Genomic DNA, 21311 nt, shown 5'->3' on the forward strand with positions numbered 1-21311 from the left:
CTCGACTCGAATATATAAAATATTGAATATATAAAATCCAGCCCTTTATCATGTTGTTGGCAAAGTTTCTAAAATATGTCAGTTTCAAACTATAAATTATAGCCGTTATATCTTACAAACGTATAAAATATTCTCCCAAAACATTTCTTTCATGAAACCAAAAGAAAAAATTCAAACCAAAAAAATTCGTATTGGCATATATTTGTAGAAACAAAAAATGTATCACGATTCACGAGTGTATTATGAAACCAAACTAAATATTCCGAAGCATATTCCTCCGTTATTAACAATTTAAGATTTGGTCATAAAGAAATTACAAACTTCCTAATAATCTCGAATTAATTGCGTTTACTAATTTTTAAACTCCTGTTGAATCCCAAAAATTTACAAACCCTCATAATCAATCATATATATATATGGGTATGTGTGAGTACTTGGAGAAAATAACCAACAAAATATTTAAAAGAAAAGTCATTGTCGAAAAATGTTTTGGGTGAAGCTTTTTGTTTTAGTGGCTTTGGTGTTAACAAGTTGTGTTGCGAAGCCTGCTGCAATTAGAGAGTTATCTGAAGAAGAAGATTTTGAATTAGAGAGACAACTTAAGCTTTTAAATAAACCACCGGTTAAGACCGTCGAGGTTAGAACTGTGTTTTTTTTCCTCATTATTTCTAATAAAATGTTTATTATCATTGATCGTAAGATTTATGCTTTTACATATGTGAATTTTAAATTCTTTTTATTAATTTTATTGTAATGAAAAGATTAATGTTGAATTTGTTTTGCAGACCGAATATGGACATATTTATGATTGTATAGATTTTTATAAACAACCTGCGTTTGATCATGCTCTATTGAAAAACCATGATTTTCATCCTGAGGTAATATTATTTCTTTCATAAAATTTGAATAAAGATTATGCCATGAGTTGCTTCATTTTAATTTTTTATAAATTAAAAACTCGATTATTTAACAAAATTTATAGATGAAACCAAGCAAAGTGAATAGACCAGAAAAGGTTGAGACTGCAGAAAAACGAAAACGAAAACGAAGTCATAACAACAAAACAAAGGCTGTTACTTTGAAAGGAGTTGGATGTCCACATGGCACAGTCCCAATTAGGAGAACTACAAAAGAAGACCTTATAAGATTAAAAACATTCAATGAAATGTTCGACTCAAATATACATCCTCAAACCAACTCTGAACCGGGTTTGCATGTATGTATAGTCCAATGCATTATGGTTTATTTCACTTAGTTGCATTCAAATATTTTAAATTTTTACAATTGTGATATTTCAATATAGTATGCAGGAGGTAGAGTCCGACCAGAGTGGATAAAGAAGAGCATCGGAGGAGCAGATGGTCATTTCACTTTATACCAAACTCCATATGTTAACCAACTTCAATTCTCTTCCGGTTTAATAAAAGTATCCAACGGTACAGATTTCATCAAGGCTGGTTGGACGGTATAACATCATTTTAATATCTATGAAATAAATTACTTTTACATAAACAAATTAGTAATAGTAAAATGCGTAATTTTTTTTTTTTCATTACATTTTACAGGTGAATCCGACGCTATATGGAGATGATCGTTGCCGGTTTTTCGCATATTTGCATGTAAGATATATAAATGCCATTAAAATGTTTTTTTTTCTTTGTAGTATTGTTACATTTTTACGCACATTAAAATTTGCATGGCAAGTGAAGTGCTGCTACTGATTACGTAAAAACATTACATGAAATCAACATGTAATTGATATCAAATTGTAATTTTAATGTATAGACGCGTGAGCAACACTGTTTCAACACGAACTGTCCCGGTTTTGTGATAGTGAATACCGATATTCCTCTTGATTATGCCTTTCCCGAAGTTTCACAAACCGGAGTTCATATGGTCGAAGCGAGATTTTACATTTTCCGAGTAAGTTCAACTATTAAACTAATGAGTTTATAGATTTGTCAATTTATTATGATTCTAAATGGGAACCATACAATAGTATTCTTTACAAAACTTGAATTTTTTTTTTTTCCAAGGATCCACTAAATGGAAACTGGTGGTTAAACATAGGAGACAAAGAAAAAACTATTGGGTTTTGGCCGTCACGAATCTTCACGGATTTAGCATACAATGCAGACGATGTTTTTTGGGGTGGCGAATTATTCACAATTCCAAACTCAAAGAGTAGTCCGATGGGCAATGGACTAAAAGTTGAGTACGATGATCCAAAACTTTATGCATATGCTCGTGATGTCTCTATAGTAGATGCCGATAGTCAGAAAATTATTGGTGTAATTGGTGCCAATGAGGTCATATCTGATATTGGTTGGGATTACGTGAGACAAAATTATTTCTATGTAACTAAATATTGGGGACGAACTATAATGTTTGGTGGTCCTGCTAGAATTTTTGGAAAATAATAAAGATATACAATATGCCTATCAAACTAAATAAAAGAAAATTTATTGCGCTCCAACACCTTTTGTAATGCAACATTTGATCTTTGCTCGACTTTTTTTTTTTTTCCATCGACAAAATCTGATCCATAGTCAATCTCTATTACACGGGATAAAACGGCTTAAAAGAATCGGATTCTGGTGAAAAATATTACGCAATATTTGATCTTTGTCTGATAAATGAAAGTCGTTTTTTCAAAAAAATTAAAATTCCCTTTTTATCTTTAACAAGCGATTGTAAATCATATTTTTCACTAAAACACTGTTTTTTTTTTACTTGTGATAAATAACTGTTAGAGAGATTAATATGAAAACAATAATAATAACTTTTTTTGATCTCTTTTTTTCTTAATACAAGATCATGTGTTTACAATCGTATTTCCAAAAACTTTTCCAAAATTTCGTCAAAAATGATGTTTGCATGAAATCAATATGACGGCGGCATCTATTGGAAGTCTATATGGATTCGCTGGTGTGCGCTTATAGCATGCGGCGGTTGGAAATCTTGGATTACATCCATTTCCTAAATCTCTTTTTGGATATTCAAGATATCTTGGTGGTGGCCATTTTGCATCAATACCACTTATAAACACGCATACTACAATCTTTTTTTTTTTTGTCATCCGAAATTAATTAAAGCTCAAAATAGTCATTCCTGAGGAATGTTGTTTACATAGGTGATATGAAGCGGTTCTGTACGAACTTACGCATACTACAATCAAAATTGTCACAAACATAAACACTTTTGCTTTCATCATAGTTTTGTTTTTTTAATTATTTTTTTGTTCGAAAGATTGGAGAAAGCTCAATTCTTATATAGGGCTGCAAGAGATTCTTTTATTAAATGAAAAAAAAAAAAAAAAACCAAATTGTGGTGTTTATGATGTTTCGGTTCAGACGTTTTTTCACAAGATATGCATTTAATTTGAAATAATTTCAACAAAGAAACTGATATTTTTGATGGTTAGCTTAAGTTTTTTTTTTTGGTTTGATTTAAATTTGAATTTCAGTTATGGTTTGAAAAGATTTATAAAATCAATTGGTGTCAGTTTTTTTTTTTTTTAAATATAACGGTTTCCCATGTTCCCTGAGTTTTCATATTTTATTAAACTCATAAATACATAGAGAGAGTATAGTGTTAATTTGGTTAACGATATTAGATACTTCCAAATTCCCAATTGTATGTACAAAATAATAACCAATGTCAGTTTAATTTGAGAAAAATAAATGAATATAGTTGATGCATGCATGTGTATGATAAACGATTCATTGTATTTTCTTCAATCTACGATCTTCATGAACTTCAATAACGTCCCACAAATTTGTTACCATATGCAAATGCTCAAGAAAATATTTTAGTGGGATCGCCGAGTCTGTAGGATATAGATCAAGATATATATCCCACAAAATTATATAATTCGCCTAAAAAGACAACCAAAGAAAAATACTGGATATGTATGTGCCTAAAAATAAACATGTTCATCCTATACGTACAAAATATAATTTGCCGATTTTGTAGGATGATAGAGTTTTCTCAGCAATCACATCGAAAACTCCACTACATATGAGTTTTAACCTCTTTCAACGTTAAGAAAACATTTTTCTCGTATGGATAGCTTGACATGAAACTCTTAGAGCAAAACCCACAAAGACACAACCTTTGAAGTTCAACATTTCTAGCACTATCTCAACTCTATTAAGCCATACCTGGATTTCAACTCACATCGGACCAGGCGCAGGAGGGTAAAACGGACCAGGACCAGGAGGCGCGAACGGACCAGCAGCAGGAGGCGCGAACATACCAGGAGCTGGAGGCTCTAGACGACCAGAAGCAGAAGACGAAAACGGACCAGGAGCATCTCTTCTTGCATAGTGAGTCTCAATCCTGGGAGGCGGAGCCTTCTTCTTCAGACTAAAACACGCACAAAAGTTAGCGCGAAAAAAAAAAATGTTTGTATTGGTGTCTCTTTTTAAAAATGTTTCATGCAGAAGTCAAATTTTTAAAATGTTATTTATTAAATTAAAAAAATATTTTATAAGGTTTATGAAGTATTTTTAGATGATAACTATGACTTGGAAACTCGATCCAAGTATTTATAAGTTTTATAAGGTATTATAAAGATTTATAAGGTTTTGAAAAATATTTCTAAGATTTTACAAAGTATTTTATAAGATTGTACAAGATATTTATAGAGTATTTATAAGGTATTTATACGATTTTACATACGTATAAATATAGTTTTTGCATAAAATTTATAAGGTTATACCCACTTCTTTGGGTAGATATCAAATTTTATGAGCATTTTTGATAAAATCTTTACGGAGAGTATATGTTTTAAAAGTGGTACTGGAAAATGGGTATTTCTAACAATTTTTCAAAAAAAAATTATTTTTAAAACTTATATAATTGATTTAAATTTTAAAGTTTAAACTATTTATAATGACCAATTTCCACTTTCCGGATTTTTCCGTGGTTGTGTTTTCAATATACATTCTTTGTCTCCGAACTATCATGAAACTATCGTCGGTTTATCGTATTTTTCTCTTTATAGCTTTTAACTCTGTGGTCTCAGATATGATAGTTATTCTCCTAAACCTTGTATTACATTTTGAGTGATTAAATGGAAAACAAGTTAAAAATCAAAAGTGAATAACTCTTCTCTCTCTCTTATCGCTCTCGTATCTTTTAGAGAGAGAGAGAGTCTTCTCTTCACTCTTTGTTTCTGGTTTTAACCAGATTTGTTTATTTCTTCGCTTTTGCGATTCAATAATTCCAGCTGAGTGCTGGACTTTTGCTACCGGCTCAATCCGGTTCTCTCTCGCTTGGAAAGAGCTTCGATCTCTTTCCATTTGGTCTCCTCTCATCGATATCTCCGCTTTCTTCAAAACTCTCTCCGTTTTTCTCCAATCATTCGAGGATTAATATCTTCGTCACTCTCCTTTTGCTCAAGAGTATGAGCAAAGAAGGATCAAAGTCTACATCAAGTTGGGTGTAGCGGTGGTGGAGCTTCCCCGGTGTTGGCATTTTCCGGAGCAATTTTGAAGTGTTCTTCATATAAATCCGGCAGATTTCGGTGCTATTCTTCAGTTGGATTGCAGATCGGCAGAAGGGAGAAGGATATCCATCGCTCCATGACTGATTGGCGGTGGCTGATCGGAATTCGGCGGTGTCCGGCGAGTTTGACGGTGGTGCTTGAAATCTTGACACGTGGCTTGGAGAAGAACATGTCTTCTACACGTGTCGTCCGATAAAACATAATTTGCTTTTAATTTTATCTGTTTTTTCAATTATGTTTATGTTGGGCCGTCAAATTTCGTTTGTATCCTTAATGGGTTTTACCCCTTCTGTAACTGCCCTTTAGGCTTTATGAAACTAAATCTTTGGCCGACAAAAAAAAAAGAAAATGGAAAACAAGTTTTTGCAAAAAAAAAAAAAAAAAAAAAAACCAAGTTTTGTAATATTTCTCCCAAAACTAAAGCAAATAAAGATGTAATTTGGTCGTGAATCGTGATATATATCAGTTTCGATCTCTTGATATTTTGCATCCAAACATACATACCCAACAACATTACTTTTTCAACGATTACAAAAATTCAAAACAAATTTTGAAAGGTGTTAGGCGGCTTGCCGCTCAATTTTTTTCAATTTAAAGTTATAGTGCTATTAATACTTATATACAAAATATTATTCAAAATATTATTTTTTCTGGCCAAAGCAAAACGTTAAATTATTTTAATGTATTTAATGATAAATTATTTTTATTACAACCCTATTGATACATTATAATTGTTGAAAAATTTAATATGAAAGTAAAGAAAATAAGTTGAAAAAAATATAAGCAAGTAATAAGAAAATAATAAGCCAAACATAGAAAAATATATAAGCAAATGTTTGAAACAAATGAATTGAATAGAAAAAATGTATATTAAACTATATTAAATCTAAAACATTTCTAAAAAGATGAATAAATATTTGGAATAGATTTTGAGGTCCTAGAGATCCATTGAACCAATGATTTAGTGGTTCCCGGTTCAATTAGATATTCGATTCCGGTTATTTATTTGTGTTTCTTGTGGAGAATGGGCTTGCGAGAAGAAAAGATTATTGGGCTTGGCACGTATCGAAGCCCATGACGAATTATTAAAAAGAAACAAAGCACACTTTTTTCTCGTAATAATCGTTTGCATTGGAATTGGATATTTGGATGTCACAAAAAAAAAAAAAAGTTATTGCAATTGGTTTAAATCGGTTAACTTGCAATTTCCGGTTTAAGTCCAATGGATTCAGAATCTCAGATTAGAAAACCAAAGCAACCGTTAGAAAAAAACGAAGAAGAAGAAGAGAAGCAGTTCTTCAAATACAAAACACAATCTTCAATTCGCGTCTCCGAGAGAGAGAGAGAGAGTAACTTCTAATAAAAATGGTGAACGCGATCGCGATGGCTTGTGTAATCGCCGGAGTTGTTATCGGAATGTTAAACGAAGTCGACGGAATCCAGATTTTATCTAAATCAAAGCTGGAGAAGTGTGAGAAAACATCCGATTCAGGGAATCTAAATTGTTCAACTAAGATCGTCTTGAATCTCGCTGTTCCCAGTGGATCCGTAAGCCTTGAAGTTAACATCTATATTTTGTTCAGTATATGTATATACGATTTTGAGTTTCATCAATTTTGATTTTTCGTGATTGAAATTAGAGTGGAGGAGAGGCTTCGATCGTAGCGGAAATCGTGGAAGTTGAAGATAATTCGAGTAGTAATATGCAAACTGTACGGATTCCACCGGTGATTACAGTGAATAAATCTGCAGCATATGCTCTCTATGATCTTACTTACATTAGGGTATGAATTTGTGTTTGATTATCATGAATTGGTCTTGAGTTTTAGGTTAATCTGAGTTTTGACTCACTTGTAAATGTCTTTTTAAATGGTTTAGGATGTACCTTACAAGCCTCAAGAGTATAGCGTTACGACTCGAAAGTGTGAACCTGATGCTGGACCTGATATTGTACAAATATGTGAGAGGCAAGGATGCTTAAGTCTCTTCTTTTTTGCTTTCTGTGGTCTCCTTACTGTGATGGGGACCAGAATTGATCACTTGTTGGTATTGTTGAGTATCTTTCAGTTTCAGTAATTTTTTAGTGATGATCATACAGGTTGCGAGATGAGAAGGGCAATGTTTTGGAGCAGACTCAACCTATATGTTGTCCATGTGGACCGCAACGAAGAATGCCTTCATCTTGTGGAGATATTTGTATGTGTTTCTTTGGTTTAACATTTTCCTTATTTTGTTTCTTTTAAAGAAGATTTGGATTCTTATTTCTTCCCTTGACTTTGGTTAGTTGATAAGATGATAAAAGGGAAGGCAAATACCGCTCATTGCCTTCGTTTTCCAGGTGACTGGTATGGATCATGACATGATTTTCAACTGGATGATCTTATCTTCAAGATACAGAATTTACTTTATCCTTATGTGGATTTGGACTCTATGGTTTTTTCTTTGGTGCACTTACCCTTGTTGAATTTGGCCACTTGATTTCTCTCTTCTAGGTTCCATGTTTTCAGCATTGGACAACGGTCACTAGGATTTAGTGTGCGGGTTGAGTTAAAAACAGGAACTAGAGTTTCAGTATGTTTACTTCACTAATCTTTCTTCTTCTTCTTCTTCTACTTCTGTTTTTAAGTTGGTTTTGCTCCCAAGTTACTCGGCCTTACTATTCTGTTTTTAATCGCAGGAAGTGATCATTGGTCCTGAAAATAGGACAGCTACTGCAAATGATAATTTCCTCAAGGTTAATCTCATAGGAGACTTTGCTGGTTACACAAATATTCCTTCTTTCGAGGACTTCTATCTTGTAATCCCAAGAGAGGTACCTACTTATCCACTTGATATCTTCTAACTTGCGCCCACACAGTAATGCAAAAATGAATTCTTCTGGTGAAAAAAGGCGGCTGTAGCGGGACAACCAGGGAATTTAGGCGCAAATTACTCAATGTGGATGCTCCTTGAGAGATTGAGATTTACATTGGATGGCTTAGAATGTAATAAAATCGGTGTTGGCTATGAAGCCTTTAATAGTCAACCAAATTTCTGCTCTTCACCATATTGGAGTTGCTTGCATAATCAACTATGGAACTTCCGTGAGGTAAGTAATTATAAGTTATAGCTTTATAAATACCATATTGTGCCATTGTTTCACCAATAACAAGTATATTTCAGGCAGATATTAACCGGATCAACCGAAACCAACTTCCTTTATATGGACTGGAAGGAAGATTTGAGAGGATCAATCAACATCCAGTTACGTTTCCTATGCTCTGAATTAATAAACCATAAGATTTTTCACCGCCCTTATCGCATTTTCCTCTACATGATGCAGAACGCGGGGCCTCACTCGTTCTCCATTGGAGTCACAGAAACACTTAACACAAATCTGATGATAGAACTAAGAGCTGATGATATTGAATACGTTTTCCAGAGGTTAAAAGTCTTTAACTGTTTGGAAATGCTGATTACAAAGTAAAAGTAAGTAACTTTATTTGTGGTTGCAGGAGCCCTGGTAAGATCATAAACATAGCTATACCGACATTCGAGGCACTTACACAATTCGGAGTTGCTGCAGTTACAACCAAGAATACAGGTGAAGTAGAAGCATCTTATAGCTTAACGGTAATCTTTAAAACTGAATCCTAGCTGATAGTTTGATACTAAAAAAATGTTGCTCGATATATTAATCGCATCTAGTTTCCTCCTGTGCAGTTTGATTGCTCCAAAGGCGTGGCTTTTGTTGAGGTAACTCTAACTCTCAATTAATCTTCTAAGAAGAAGCATTGTTAGAGGAGTGTTACAAACTGATAATGTTTTCAGGAGCAATTCTTCATTATAAAACCAAAAGCGGTTACAACTCGATCTTTTAAGCTGTACCCGACGAAAGATCAGGCTGCAAAATATATATGCACAGGTGATTCCTTACACAACACTCACCTTCTCTTACAATCCCCTGATTCCTTACATCAACAATGCTCTATTTTCTTTGTGTAGCTATACTCAAGGATTCTCTGTTCAGCGAAGTAGACAGAGCCGAGTGTCAATTCAGCACAACGGCTACTGTACTCGACAATGGAACTCAGGTTCCTTCTACAATAAAGTTCAAAAACGATTTTTGATTAATGTCAATGTTGATCATTTGATTGACCAATATCTTTAATATGCAGGTTACTAATCCATTTCAAATTCCAGAGACTCGTCCTAAAGGTTTCTTTGATTCGATTAGGATAATGTGGACGAAACTCATCAATGGTTTAGTCGATTTCATCACCGGAGACACTTGCAGGTTTACACACTTCTCCTAACTTAACTTCTTTGAGAATAATAATGATAACTTGCAAACTGAACCAATCATTTATCTCTGCAGAAACAAATGCTCGAGTTTCTTCGACTTCAGCTGCCACATTCAATACGTTTGCTTGAGCTGGATGGTTATGTTCGGCCTTCTCCTCGCTCTCATCCCAACCAGTAAGCATTTCAACCACAACCGCAACCACAACTCGCTAACACAATAACCCGAATAAACGGTTTTGTTTGTTCACAGCTTGTGTCCTTCTCTGGCTCTTGCACCAAAAGGGACTCTTTGATCCATTCTACGATTGGTGGGAAGATCATTTCGACTTAGACCATCATCGGAGATTGTTACCACCCACTAGAGAAGACGCTATAAACCGCCGTCATCACCATCACCATCGCCAGCATCGGCATGGTGTCAAAACTCATAATCATCATCGTAGAACACACAAGAGACACAAACACCACCATAACCAAGACGACGACGTTTTGCAGAATATGCTTGAACGTGACCACAACGAGTCTCACTACTACCACCAACTTCACCGAGTCCATAAAGATAGCAAACAGAAGCAGCGTAGACGAGCCAAGCACGGGATCGTCCTGCCACGTGATGTGCACGTGGATAGACGGAAGAGACAAAGGCTACGTGAGAGTTAAGACTCTGAATTCAGTGACAATGTGGAAGAAGCACATTTGTATATTAATATTATATGATATGACTATGATTATTCCACAGTAATATATAGGGATATATACTGAAATTGCATATGTGAGATATTGTGCGTGTGTATTGCTAATGCTAATAACATGTCCCATAAAATTTAATCTTTTTGTTAATAAATAATTCTCATATTTTTTTTTTTTTTAAAAAGAAGAAGTAAAGAATCACACAAAACTACAGTATATACGCTTTAAAAGTAGAATAAAAAAACAATTTAAAATGATGTTAATAATAAAACAATTTATTTTTTAAAAAAAAGGTTAGAACAAGATATACACTGCCTTTTTGGTAAATTGCATGGTAGGGCATAAGTCTATGTTTTAATTTCATGTTTTGGCAAAGTGAAAATTGGTTTTCAAGTTTTGACAATTTAGCTAAAATCTGACCATTTTACCCCTGCCAACGGAACGATGTACTGTTCACTGTACGGTTCAGTTATGCGGTTCAATTACGTACACTGTTCCGGTTAGGCAATATATTTTCGTTTTTAATTGATTTCTGCGGCTGTACAGTGAAAAATGGGGATTAATAACATTAAAAAACAATGAGACATCAGGATTTAATGCCCAAAAAGTTTAGACATGACTCATGTCACAATTAATGCAAAAGTCATCATTACTTTTTCTAATATTAGTTTATATGTGTGAATAGTTGTAAGAGATAAACATGATCCATCAAACAAACAAATTAGTCTGAACGAATGTGATGCTGGAGAAGTTTTGATCTTCTTGATTTACAAAGTTTGGAGCCAAGACAAGCATTGATCGTGTAAGTAATGAAATTGGTTAAGAAGTTTTTTGTTATAACACACTAGAGTCTTGATTGTGTTCGAAATCAACATTGTTTTTATATAAAAACCCAGAATATTTTGATTTCCAATTTTTTTAGTTGAAAATGCTAAATGAGGATAGATTTATGTATATAAGTGTGTAGTTGGGAATTCTTTTTGTTTTTTGTAGATATAATCATGCTTTAATTTGCATTTAATGGGGTTCTGCTGAATTTATGATGCAGGTGGGTAATGGATATTCCCGTATTTACTATGGTGGGTGAGTGGAGATGCAAAGAAGAAGAATGGAAATTTGAACCATGGGAAGGCTGGTTTGGTCGTTGTGTACGTGTTAAGGAAAACATGACGTACACGGAATTCGTACGTACATTATACGAGGTTTTCAGTTTGAAGTCCACCGAATGCAATCCAATAATTAGTTACTGGATGCCGGGAAAGATGTCAGTGATGATAGAAAGTAAACGCCCTTCTTTCTACATTGACAATTAAATGAGCCCGGATACGTTCTTTTTGATTCGTGGTGGGGATCCTAGTGTCAACTTGTTTGTCTCTTTCATTACAACCGTCAAGGCACTAGGGAATAATGTCCCTAGGACTGATGGTGATGATGCTGAAAGTGACCGTGTGTGTGGGAGTGTAAAGACACCAAATCCTATCATAGCGGCTTCAAATGTGGATGCAAATAATGAGGCCGTAGATGAACAAGACGACGTACAAGAAGATAAAACAGATGAGGATGAAGAGGAGGAGGACACCGAAGATGGTGATGGGTATGATGATCATCAGGGCGACGATGGATTTTTTAGTTGAGGAAGAAAAGTATGGTAGATATGTACGTGTTAAAGAAAATATGACGTACACGAATCTGACGTGTACGTTATGTGTGTTATTTAGCTTGAAGTCTACTAAATTTCATCCAAAAATTAATTACTGGATACTGCTAATAATGTCGATGATGATTGAACATAAACGCCCCTATGTCTACATTGACAATCAAATGAGGTTGGATACATTTTATTTTATTCTTAGTGGAGATTCAAGTGTATATATATATGTGTCCTTTTATCCAACACTTCGAGAAAGGTGTGAATAGTGTTTGCATGATAGAAAGCCAACATTGATGAAACCAATCATTGGTTAGAGGTGAAAACACAACAAAAACCATATCGGAGGCTCCAAATGTGAAAAAAACAATAAGAACGTAGACGAGAAAGAAGAAGTAGATGACAATAAAGATGTTGAAAAGAATGATAAAATGACGAAAAAGAGGAGGATGGGGATGAGGAGGACGACGAAAACATCGATGAAGATGACGAGGACAATGACGGATCAAGTGGATGGGAAGAATGTCTTAGAACCGACTATAGACGCTAATAATGAAGATTGCGATTATAACAAGTGGACTAATTTTGTTATTGATAAATATTCAATAGGAAATGTCGGGGAAAATGGTAACACCATCCGACTATGAAACTAATAAGGTAATTCATATCATATACTAGAAACGTGTACGTACACTACTGAACATGTATGTGATAGAAAAAGCATCGATGATTTTTAAAAGATGGTGACATTCAACCATCTTTTAGTCCTAACTGGGAGATATGACATGATTTGGAAGATTGTAAGTACACTAATTACTGTGTAGACGAGGCATTATATGAAGGTGAATATTTGACCAACACGAATACATATGGACATGGTAGAGGTGAAGTGCATGGTAATGGTTTGGTATTGGAGGATCATCAAAGGGGATATTACTTGAATCAAAGTACAGTTTAGTGAATGTGAATGAGTCTTACGAAGTGTATAATTGTTTTTCTACAATGCTAAGCACTAAGCCGAAGAGACTCGATGATGATTTTTCTTTTTTCTTCGACAATTTAACCAATATCTAACTGATAAGAAAGGAGTAAAATAGTACAATATGGAAAGACAAATTTTTGCGGGAAATCCCTATACTCTAAATACCCGGTACCAAATGAGTCCCATGGAAACCAAACCGAATATCTTAATGCTTAGGGCTAGTATTAATTATCATGATGACTATGTATGTTAAGGACGATACAAATATCATTGTTGAGACAATGTACTAGCGTAAATAGGTGCATACACATGCATATTAGGAAAGTTAACTTACACAAGTACATCCATTGGAGACTATGTACGTAAACATGTAATACTGTGTACGTGAGAAACGAGGTAGTGATCATGACAGAGAGAATGGTGTTATTACCACCATGTGTAGCGTCTTGCCAGGAGAGAAGTAAAACTATCACAAACAAGTGAGATTGGAACATTCTTTTTATTCATAGTAGCAATCTAAGTGTAAATTGTATCGTTTTTTCCAACCCGTTAAGGATAGTGTGAATAGTGTGTGCATGATGAATAGCATTGCTGATGAAACTAACCATGGGTCAGAGGTCGAAACAATGAAGAAGTAGATGAGGAAGAAAAAATAGAGGGCGATAAAGAGGATGAAAAGAAAGAAGATGAGGATGACGAAGAGAAGAAAGAGGACGATAAAGATGACGACTATGAACAATAGTAAAGGTAATGGCAAAAATTACATTACAACAAGTGGACTGATTTTTTGTTGAGAAATATGGGATAAGATATGTCAGGAATGTTGGTGACACTCAACTTACTGTGGGGCTAGCATAAAAATTCAGTTGATTATTAGAAACGTGTACGTATATTAATTAACGTGTACGTGATTTATAAAGCATCATTGGTTTACGTAATTAAAGTTGATTATTCGACACATGTACATATACTACTTCACATGTACGTACACAGAAGAAATTCGCTGAAGGGTATAATTGTAATTGTGCAGTCATCTTCCACCTGAGTATTATCTACTTCTGCAACCCTAAATTTACAGCCGTCATTAATCTTCCACCTGAGTATCTACTTCGTCGTTTGTTTTTTTCCCAGCCATTTCGAAGGTTGCTATCTCGCCGGAGGTTTCTCAGTTCCTCTTCGCCGGAAAACCTGCAACTTTCTCTTCGCCGGTTTTTGGAGTTCAATGCGATGCCTCAAATCAAGTAGCGGACAATTCGAACGGGGATGTCGAAAACGAATATGGATGAATGAATTCAGAACTGATTTCTACTTCTCTCTCGAATCTCTCCGTCTCTCTGTCATTGTTCTTCTTCGTTTTCTTGAAAATTTTGTTTTTTGTTTTAATTCAAAACCAAAAGAAACTAAACCGCAAAGTAACTGTGTCGTTTGGTTTAACTCCTTAGGGGCATTTTCGTCATAATTGGCTTAAATGTCAAAACGTGAGAAGCAAATCTCACTTTGCCAAACGGTGAGAACAAATCTTTTTTTTAACACAAACGTGAAAATTTCTTTTTCTTCTTTTTACTCTGTAATTTTGTTGTTTCTTTAAGTTCGGAAAAGCGGTCAAAACTTCTCTGATTCGGTCACCGAGCAGTCGGACAACCCTTCAGTAACCGTTGCGTTTATTTAAATTGTTTAATGAATTTACGTAAGGAAAGTTCAATATATATGTTTTCTTACTTAACGGTTCGACTAAATTAGGTTTCTTATACATTCTAGTTTTTAGCTTGTGAGTTGTGACGTTCTCCTTACAATCGATTCGATCGTTGAACTTCTTATATCATGTTTAGCTCGAGAATTTCTGTTTTAATCCATGATAAAAGAATCCATTGAAAATTATTAAATATTATAGTTTTTTGGTGTTTTCCACCTTTGTCTCTTTACCTTTTTGTTCTACTAGATAATGCAATTCTAATATAGCTAGCTACTGCCGGAACTTTAGTTACAATTAGGTTAAGTAGTTATTTACAAATAAAGCAGTAGTATCAATGTTAGTAGTAGTTTTACTTTGACATTATTCTTTATGTATAATTCTATCGTGTTCAACTGTTCATATTATATTGCAGGATAAAATCCCAATTGAAGAAGTTTTCAAGCAGTTGAAATGCAGCAGAAAAGGTTTATCTGGAGCAGAAGGACAAAAAAGACTCAAGATCTTTGGTCCCAACAAGCTCGAGAAGAAGGAGGTAAAAAGAAAACTTTCATATAAGTTTTGTGTGGCTTAAGCAATAATTAAAGTCGCTAACTATATTTTGGTGGTTTCCAATTAACAACAGGAAAACAAGTTCTTCAGTTTATTGTTTAACCCTATATATTGGGTCATGGTAGGGACTGCAATCATGGCTATTGCGTTGGCTAACGGAGATGGAAGGCCACCGGGTTGGCAAATATTTATCGGTATTGTATTTCTTTTAATGTTGAACACAGTACTTACAGTACTTAGCTATCTCATAATAGAAGACAATGCCGGAAATGCTGTTGCTGCTCTTTCTCCGAAAACAAAGGTCTTCTTTATAAACTCCCTTCATTCTTCTCTTTGCTTCATTGTTCTTATACTCGACATATCTCGATTTGATTGTTTGTTTGCGTTTATATTTCGCGTATACTAGGTAATGGCATGCGCAATACGCGGGTGGTTTAGTTATGTTGTCTATGAAATGAGTAGATTTTTAGTACCCTACTTGTTTTCATATAGTGTCTTGGTGTTAAAAAGAATCTAGCGGTCCACAATTGGAAGAGGAGGACCATAAGTAAACGATAGAAATAGAAGTTTCACAATGTATATTTTTGCTTTTGTTGTCAAGGTTCTAAGAGATGGAAAATGGTCAGAGCAAGAAGCTTCAATTCTTGTTCCTGGAGATATCGTGAGCATCAAGCTTGGTGATATCATTCCTTGTGATGCACGTCTTCTCGAAGGCGATGATTTAAAAGTTGATCAATCTGCTCTAACCGGAGAATCCCTTCCCGCGACAAAAGGTCCAGGAGAAGAAGTTTACTTCGGTTCTACCTGCAAGCAAGGTGAGATGGAAGCAGTTGTTATCACCACTGGAGTCCACACGATTTTTGGTAAAGCGGTTGTCGACAGTACACCAAACCAAGTTGGACATTTCCAGAAAGTTGTATCAGCAGTTGGAAGCTTCTGCATAATTTCCATAGCCATCGGTATTTTGATCGAGCTCGTTGTGATGTACCTGATCCAGCGCAGAAACTTCAGAGACGGAATCGACAATCTTCTGGTTCTTTTGATTGGTGGGATCCCCCCTTGCAATGCCTACTGTGCTCTCTCTGACAATGGCTGTTTGGTCTCGTAGGTTGTATCACCAAGGACTTATCACGAAACGAATGACCGCCATTGAGGAGATGGCCAGTATGGATGTGCTGTGCACCGATAAAACCGGGACTTTGACCCTCAACAAGCTTAGTGTTGAAAAGAAATTGATTGAGGTTTATGCTAAAGGCGTTAAGAAAGAACAAGTTTTGCTTCTCGCTGCGAGAGCTTCAAGAACAGAGAATCAAGATGCTATTGATACCGCTATGGTTGGAATGCTTGCTGATCCAAAAGAGGTATGTATAATAAATTTTAAAACTCTGTTTTTCCTCTGTTTTCGTTCTTGAAGAAAATGTAATCTTTTTCTCATTGTCAGGCAAGAGCTAGAATTATAGAAATTCAATTCTTACCATTCAATCCAGTTGATAAGCGAACGGGTTTAACTTATATCGATGACAACGGAAATTGGCATCGAGTTAGCAAAGGAGCTCCAGAGCAGGTAACTAAAACTAATTCTGTTTTACATTTTAGTACATTATACTGTTTCTATTTAATGACTAAACCGTAAAAACGGATTCTTTGATGATTCAGATTCTTGATCTTTGCAACGCAAGAGCTGATCTGAGGAAGAGAGTCCGCTCTGCAACCGATAAGTACGCTGTGCGTGGACTCGGGTCATTAGCTGTTGCAAGACAGGTGAGGAAAATGTTACATCTTTTGTGTTTTTTTTTGTGCAAAGGAAAATGTTACATCTTGTAACAAATTTCTTTTTTTTTTTTGAATTAAATGTTAAATTAAATTCAAAAGAAAAAATGTCTTTTTTACAACAAGTGCAACTGTAGCTTAAACATGAGCTGATAAGAGAACAGAGATTGAAGTCTATGAGCCTAGCTTCTTGCTTGAAACCAGATTTGGAGGCTTTTATCGTAATGTCTATCACCCATTTTTCGGATTGAGGAGAGTCTGTTCCTCACTTGCCTATCAATCCATTTGATTAGGAGATGAGCTGGGTTTGGTTGATCACCATGCTTGCGTCCATTTCTTTCCCGCCAGATGGAGTAGAGGGTGGCGTGAAGTACATACCGAGCTACAAAGCTCTCTGTTCTGTCATTCCAACCTGCAGAGATTGTGTTGAGGAGAGAATACCAATTAGTTGAGTATCGGGTTTTGTAGAGATTTTTTGCTAGAGCTTCCCAGATTTGAGATATGTAGCCACAGGCAAAGAACAAATGGTCTCGGGATTCTGTTGCGTTGTTACAAAAACAGCAGGTCACCGAAACTCCCCTGTTCCATTGAATCATTCTATCTCCGGTTGACAGTCGATTTCGAGCTGCTAGCCAAACACAGAAAGATAACTTTGGTGTTCCATGTTTGATCCAAACTCCTTTGTGCCAACTGACCGTGGTACCCTCAGTGCGAGTGAGATTCCATGTGTCTTTTGTTGAGAATCTTGGTTTGTATACATTGTTCCTTCCTCGCCACAAAACTATATCCTCTGTTTCATTTCTGCTCTGTTTTTTGGTTGCTAACTCTGCCTCCATTTGATTTAACAGGTCCGATCGGTGCCGACGGCGACGATGACCCTCCCATGCTTCAGCCACCTTCTGGTGTCTACTTATACCCATATCAAGCATACCCCTTTTTCCCACTTCCCAAGCAGCCGGCCTAGAGTTGACCAGTCATCATACCAGAATGATGTGCGTGAGCCATTGTTCACTTCCACCTTACAAAAGGTCTTTGCCAAATCTTTGAATTTTAATAGTTTCTTCCACATCCAAGACCCTATTGTTGTGTTGTTCTTGACAGACCAGAAGGTATCCTTCTTTAATAAAAACTTCTCTATCCACTTAACCCATAGTGAGTTTCCAGGAGAGATAATTTTCCATATAAGCTTCAGGCAGCTTACATCATTCGCTTCTTTTAAAGATCTTAGCCCGAGACCACCTTCTGACTTGGGTTTGCATATATCATCCCATGCTACCTTTGCTTTTCGTGAATTCAAATCTGGCCCAGACCAGAGAAATGATGAGCAGATTTTGTCGATTTCTTGTATGCATTCTCTAGGTAGACGAAATGCAGATAACCAGAAGTTGCAAAGACTCCAAATAACCGAGCTTATCAAGTTAAGTCGGCCTGCAAATGATAGATACCTTGCTGTCCAAGAACTAATTTTTCTCTTAATTTGTTCTATTAGCGGACTGAAATCTGTGGTAGTGAGTCGCTTTGTGAGTAAGGGAAGGCCGAGGTATCTTACCGGAAGACTACCTACTTCAAAATGAAACTGATCCTGAATTTCCTGGTGAGTTGTGTTCAATTGTCCAGCCATGTATATGGTTGACTTCTCCATGCTTATTCTCAAACCAGATTTTTTTAGCAAACTCATCAAAAACCGTCACTATTCCTTTTATGGATCTAACTTTCCCATCCGAGAGTACCATGATGTCGTCCGCAAAACTAAGATGTGTTAGACCAAGTGTCTTGCATTTTGGGTGATAACCAAACTGTCTAGCCGCAGCAGCTTTATCCAGCATTCGAGAAAGAACATCCATACATATGACAAAAAGATACGGAGATAGAGAACAGCCTTGTCGCAACCCTCTCGAACTCTGAAAAAAACCTGCTAGTTCACCATTAACCTGAACCGAGAACGAGGTCGTGGTGATGCAGAGCATAATCCAGTGCACAAATTCCGGGTGAAAATCCATGGCAGCAAGCACATTCTGAAGGAAAGACCATTGAACTGAATCGAAGGCCTTCGAAATATCTATTTTTATTGCACATCGACCCGAAATTGAATCTTTGTGATAGTCCTTAACAAGCTCTGTTGCAAGTAGTAGATTCTCTATCAGAAGTCTATCTTGTACAAACGCCGATTGATTTCCGGCAATGAATGATGGCAGCAGCTTTTTGAGTCTGTTTGCCAAGATTTTCGAGATGACTTTGTATATCACATTGCAACAAGATATTGGCCTGTAATCTTTCATTTCTTTGACCTCCAACTTTTTGGGTATAAGTGCCAGAATTGTGGAATTCACTCCCTTTGGCAGGAAGCCCTTCTCAAAAAAAGATTTTATCGCTAAAACAAATTCTTCTCCAACGATATCCCATGTTGCCTTATAGAATTCACTTGTAAATCCGTCCGGACCCGGTGACTTGTCCTTCGGCATGGAGAACAAAACTCCTTTTATCTCCTCCATAGTGACCTCACTAGTAAGCATTCCCTTATCTGCCAATGAACATCGAAAAGACAATAGTGTTTTCAGCTCATCTTCCGTAACCCCCTCGTAATCATTAGGAATTAGTTGGAGAAATTCTCTAAAAAATCTCTCAGCCTCGCCCTTAATTTCCTCTGGAGCCTTCGTGACAATACCATCTTGCCTTTGAATTTCTCGGATCGTGTTTTGCATCATTCTTGTCATTATTGCCCTGTGAAAAGTTTTATTATTCTGGTCACCTATATCCAACCAATGAAGCTTTGATTTATGTTTCAAAAAATTCTCCTCTAGTCTGGCCAATTTTTCCCACCTTTTATAGGCCTCTGTTTCATCCTCCATTGTCTGCAAGGAAGGGTTTAAAAGATTTAGCTCCTGTTTTTGACACAAAGAATCATAAGCCTCCTTAGATTTCTTCACCAAATCTCCCATTCTTTCCCTTGCAAGATTACGAATCCCTGGTTTTAATGCCTTGAGCTTTTTAGAAAAACGAAACAGAGTTGATGTAGACATAAAAAGGGGTTCTGTTTGTGACCAATACTCCTGCACCATTGGTTGAAACTCCTCCATTTCTATGACTGCATTGACAAATTTGAAAGGTCTTGGACCTTTTACGATTTCTCCCGCACCATCGTTAAGGCTAATCCGACAACGTAAATGATCCGAACACCCTCCTGCTTCGAAAACATTGTACGAATGTGGGAAAGCCTGGGTCCATACCTCATTCACCATCACTCTGTCAAGTTTCTTTAGTATTGGATCATTATCTCTCCTATTACTCCACGTGAACAGAGGTCCATGTGATGCCATGTCTGATATATCACAATAAGTCACCACATTTTGAAAGTCTCGCATACCACTAGTCACCACAGGATTGATATCTCCTTTTGAGTGCTCCTCCATGTCTATAATCACGTTAAAATCTCCAAAAATGATCCATGGTTTGCTGCGAATTATCGGAGAATCCTTGTGATCTCTCAATTCTTCCCATAAACCTTTTCTCTCCTCTGCAAAGTTCGATGCATAAACAAAAGAGCAAAAAAATTCCTCTTCTTGATCTTCAAGTTTGACTGAACATGTTATTAACTGGCCACTTTTGTAGAAAGGACTAAGTCTGACATTACTCTTCCAAACGACCCAAATACGTCCTCGTCTATTAAACTCATAATTTGTCATCACCGACCACCCCTTAAACAGCTTCTCACTCAACTCCTGAGCCTTATTCTCCTGGACGCGTGTTTCAAGTAGACACCCGAATTGAAAACTTTGTTCTCGTACCCATTTCTGTATCACAGAGTGCTTTGAAGTTTCATTTAGACCACGAACATTCCAGAAGAAACTCGACATTTAATGATGCTTTGTAGGGATCCTCTGACTCTGACCACTAGGTGGAAGCCTAGCCAAAAGAGTGGAAGGATTTGAGATTGTTTTATGAGCAGTTTTTGATTCTCTAGGCAGAGAGGGTCGGAGAGGCAAGTCTTTTGTCCCCCTCGACTTAGCGTCTGAATTTTTCCTTTTGTTTTGGTCCGGCAAAGTATGAGATGTGGTTGCAGCTGCTACTATCTCCTCATCCTGCTCCTCCTGCACGTCCACCAACTCCTTACTTTCCTCAAATCTGCTAGGTAGCACTTCATGGTCCTCTTTCTCGCTTAGAACAGAGTATGTATTAGAGAGAA

At 36.1% G+C, this 21311-nt stretch overlaps 4 protein-coding genes across 4 annotated transcripts; all 4 read left to right on the forward strand.

Annotated features, from left to right (window-relative positions):
* Positions 1-443: 443 nt before the first annotated feature.
* On the forward strand, positions 444-2420 carry LOC9308680. The gene is made up of 7 exons (XM_002872565.2): positions 444-637; positions 786-878; positions 983-1216; positions 1304-1465; positions 1566-1619; positions 1786-1923; positions 2037-2420. The coding sequence occupies exons 1-7, from the start codon at positions 485-487 to the stop codon at positions 2418-2420; spliced, it is 1218 nt and encodes a 405-aa protein (XP_002872611.1). The 5' UTR covers positions 444-484.
* Positions 2421-6401: 3981 nt separating this feature from the next.
* On the forward strand, positions 6402-10530 carry LOC9310781 (protein HAPLESS 2). The gene is made up of 17 exons (XM_002872566.2): positions 6402-7060; positions 7153-7296; positions 7391-7479; positions 7611-7708; positions 7797-7857; positions 8005-8083; positions 8190-8324; positions 8403-8600; positions 8675-8755; positions 8835-8935; positions 9007-9124; positions 9215-9247; positions 9323-9416; positions 9497-9585; positions 9670-9788; positions 9870-9970; positions 10047-10530. The coding sequence occupies exons 1-17, from the start codon at positions 6878-6880 to the stop codon at positions 10454-10456; spliced, it is 2133 nt and encodes a 710-aa protein (XP_002872612.1). The 5' UTR covers positions 6402-6877; the 3' UTR covers positions 10457-10530.
* A 4548-nt stretch (positions 10531-15078) lies between these two features.
* LOC110227605 (ATPase 3, plasma membrane-type-like) lies at positions 15079-17166 on the forward strand. The gene has a single exon (XM_021022295.1). The coding sequence runs from the start codon at positions 15933-15935 to the stop codon at positions 16464-16466; it is 534 nt and encodes a 177-aa protein (XP_020877954.1). The 5' UTR covers positions 15079-15932; the 3' UTR covers positions 16467-17166.
* On the forward strand, positions 16516-17182 carry LOC110227426 (ATPase 3, plasma membrane-type-like). Its single transcript, XM_021021522.1, has 3 exons — positions 16516-16719; positions 16800-16922; positions 17015-17182. The coding sequence occupies exons 1-3, from the start codon at positions 16516-16518 to the stop codon at positions 17180-17182; spliced, it is 495 nt and encodes a 164-aa protein (XP_020877181.1).
* Positions 17183-21311: the final 4129 nt, after the last annotated feature.

Source organism: Arabidopsis lyrata, assembly GCF_000004255.2.
Source record: "Arabidopsis lyrata subsp. lyrata unplaced genomic scaffold ARALYscaffold_6, whole genome shotgun sequence".
NCBI lineage: Eukaryota > Viridiplantae > Streptophyta > Magnoliopsida > Brassicales > Brassicaceae > Arabidopsis > Arabidopsis lyrata.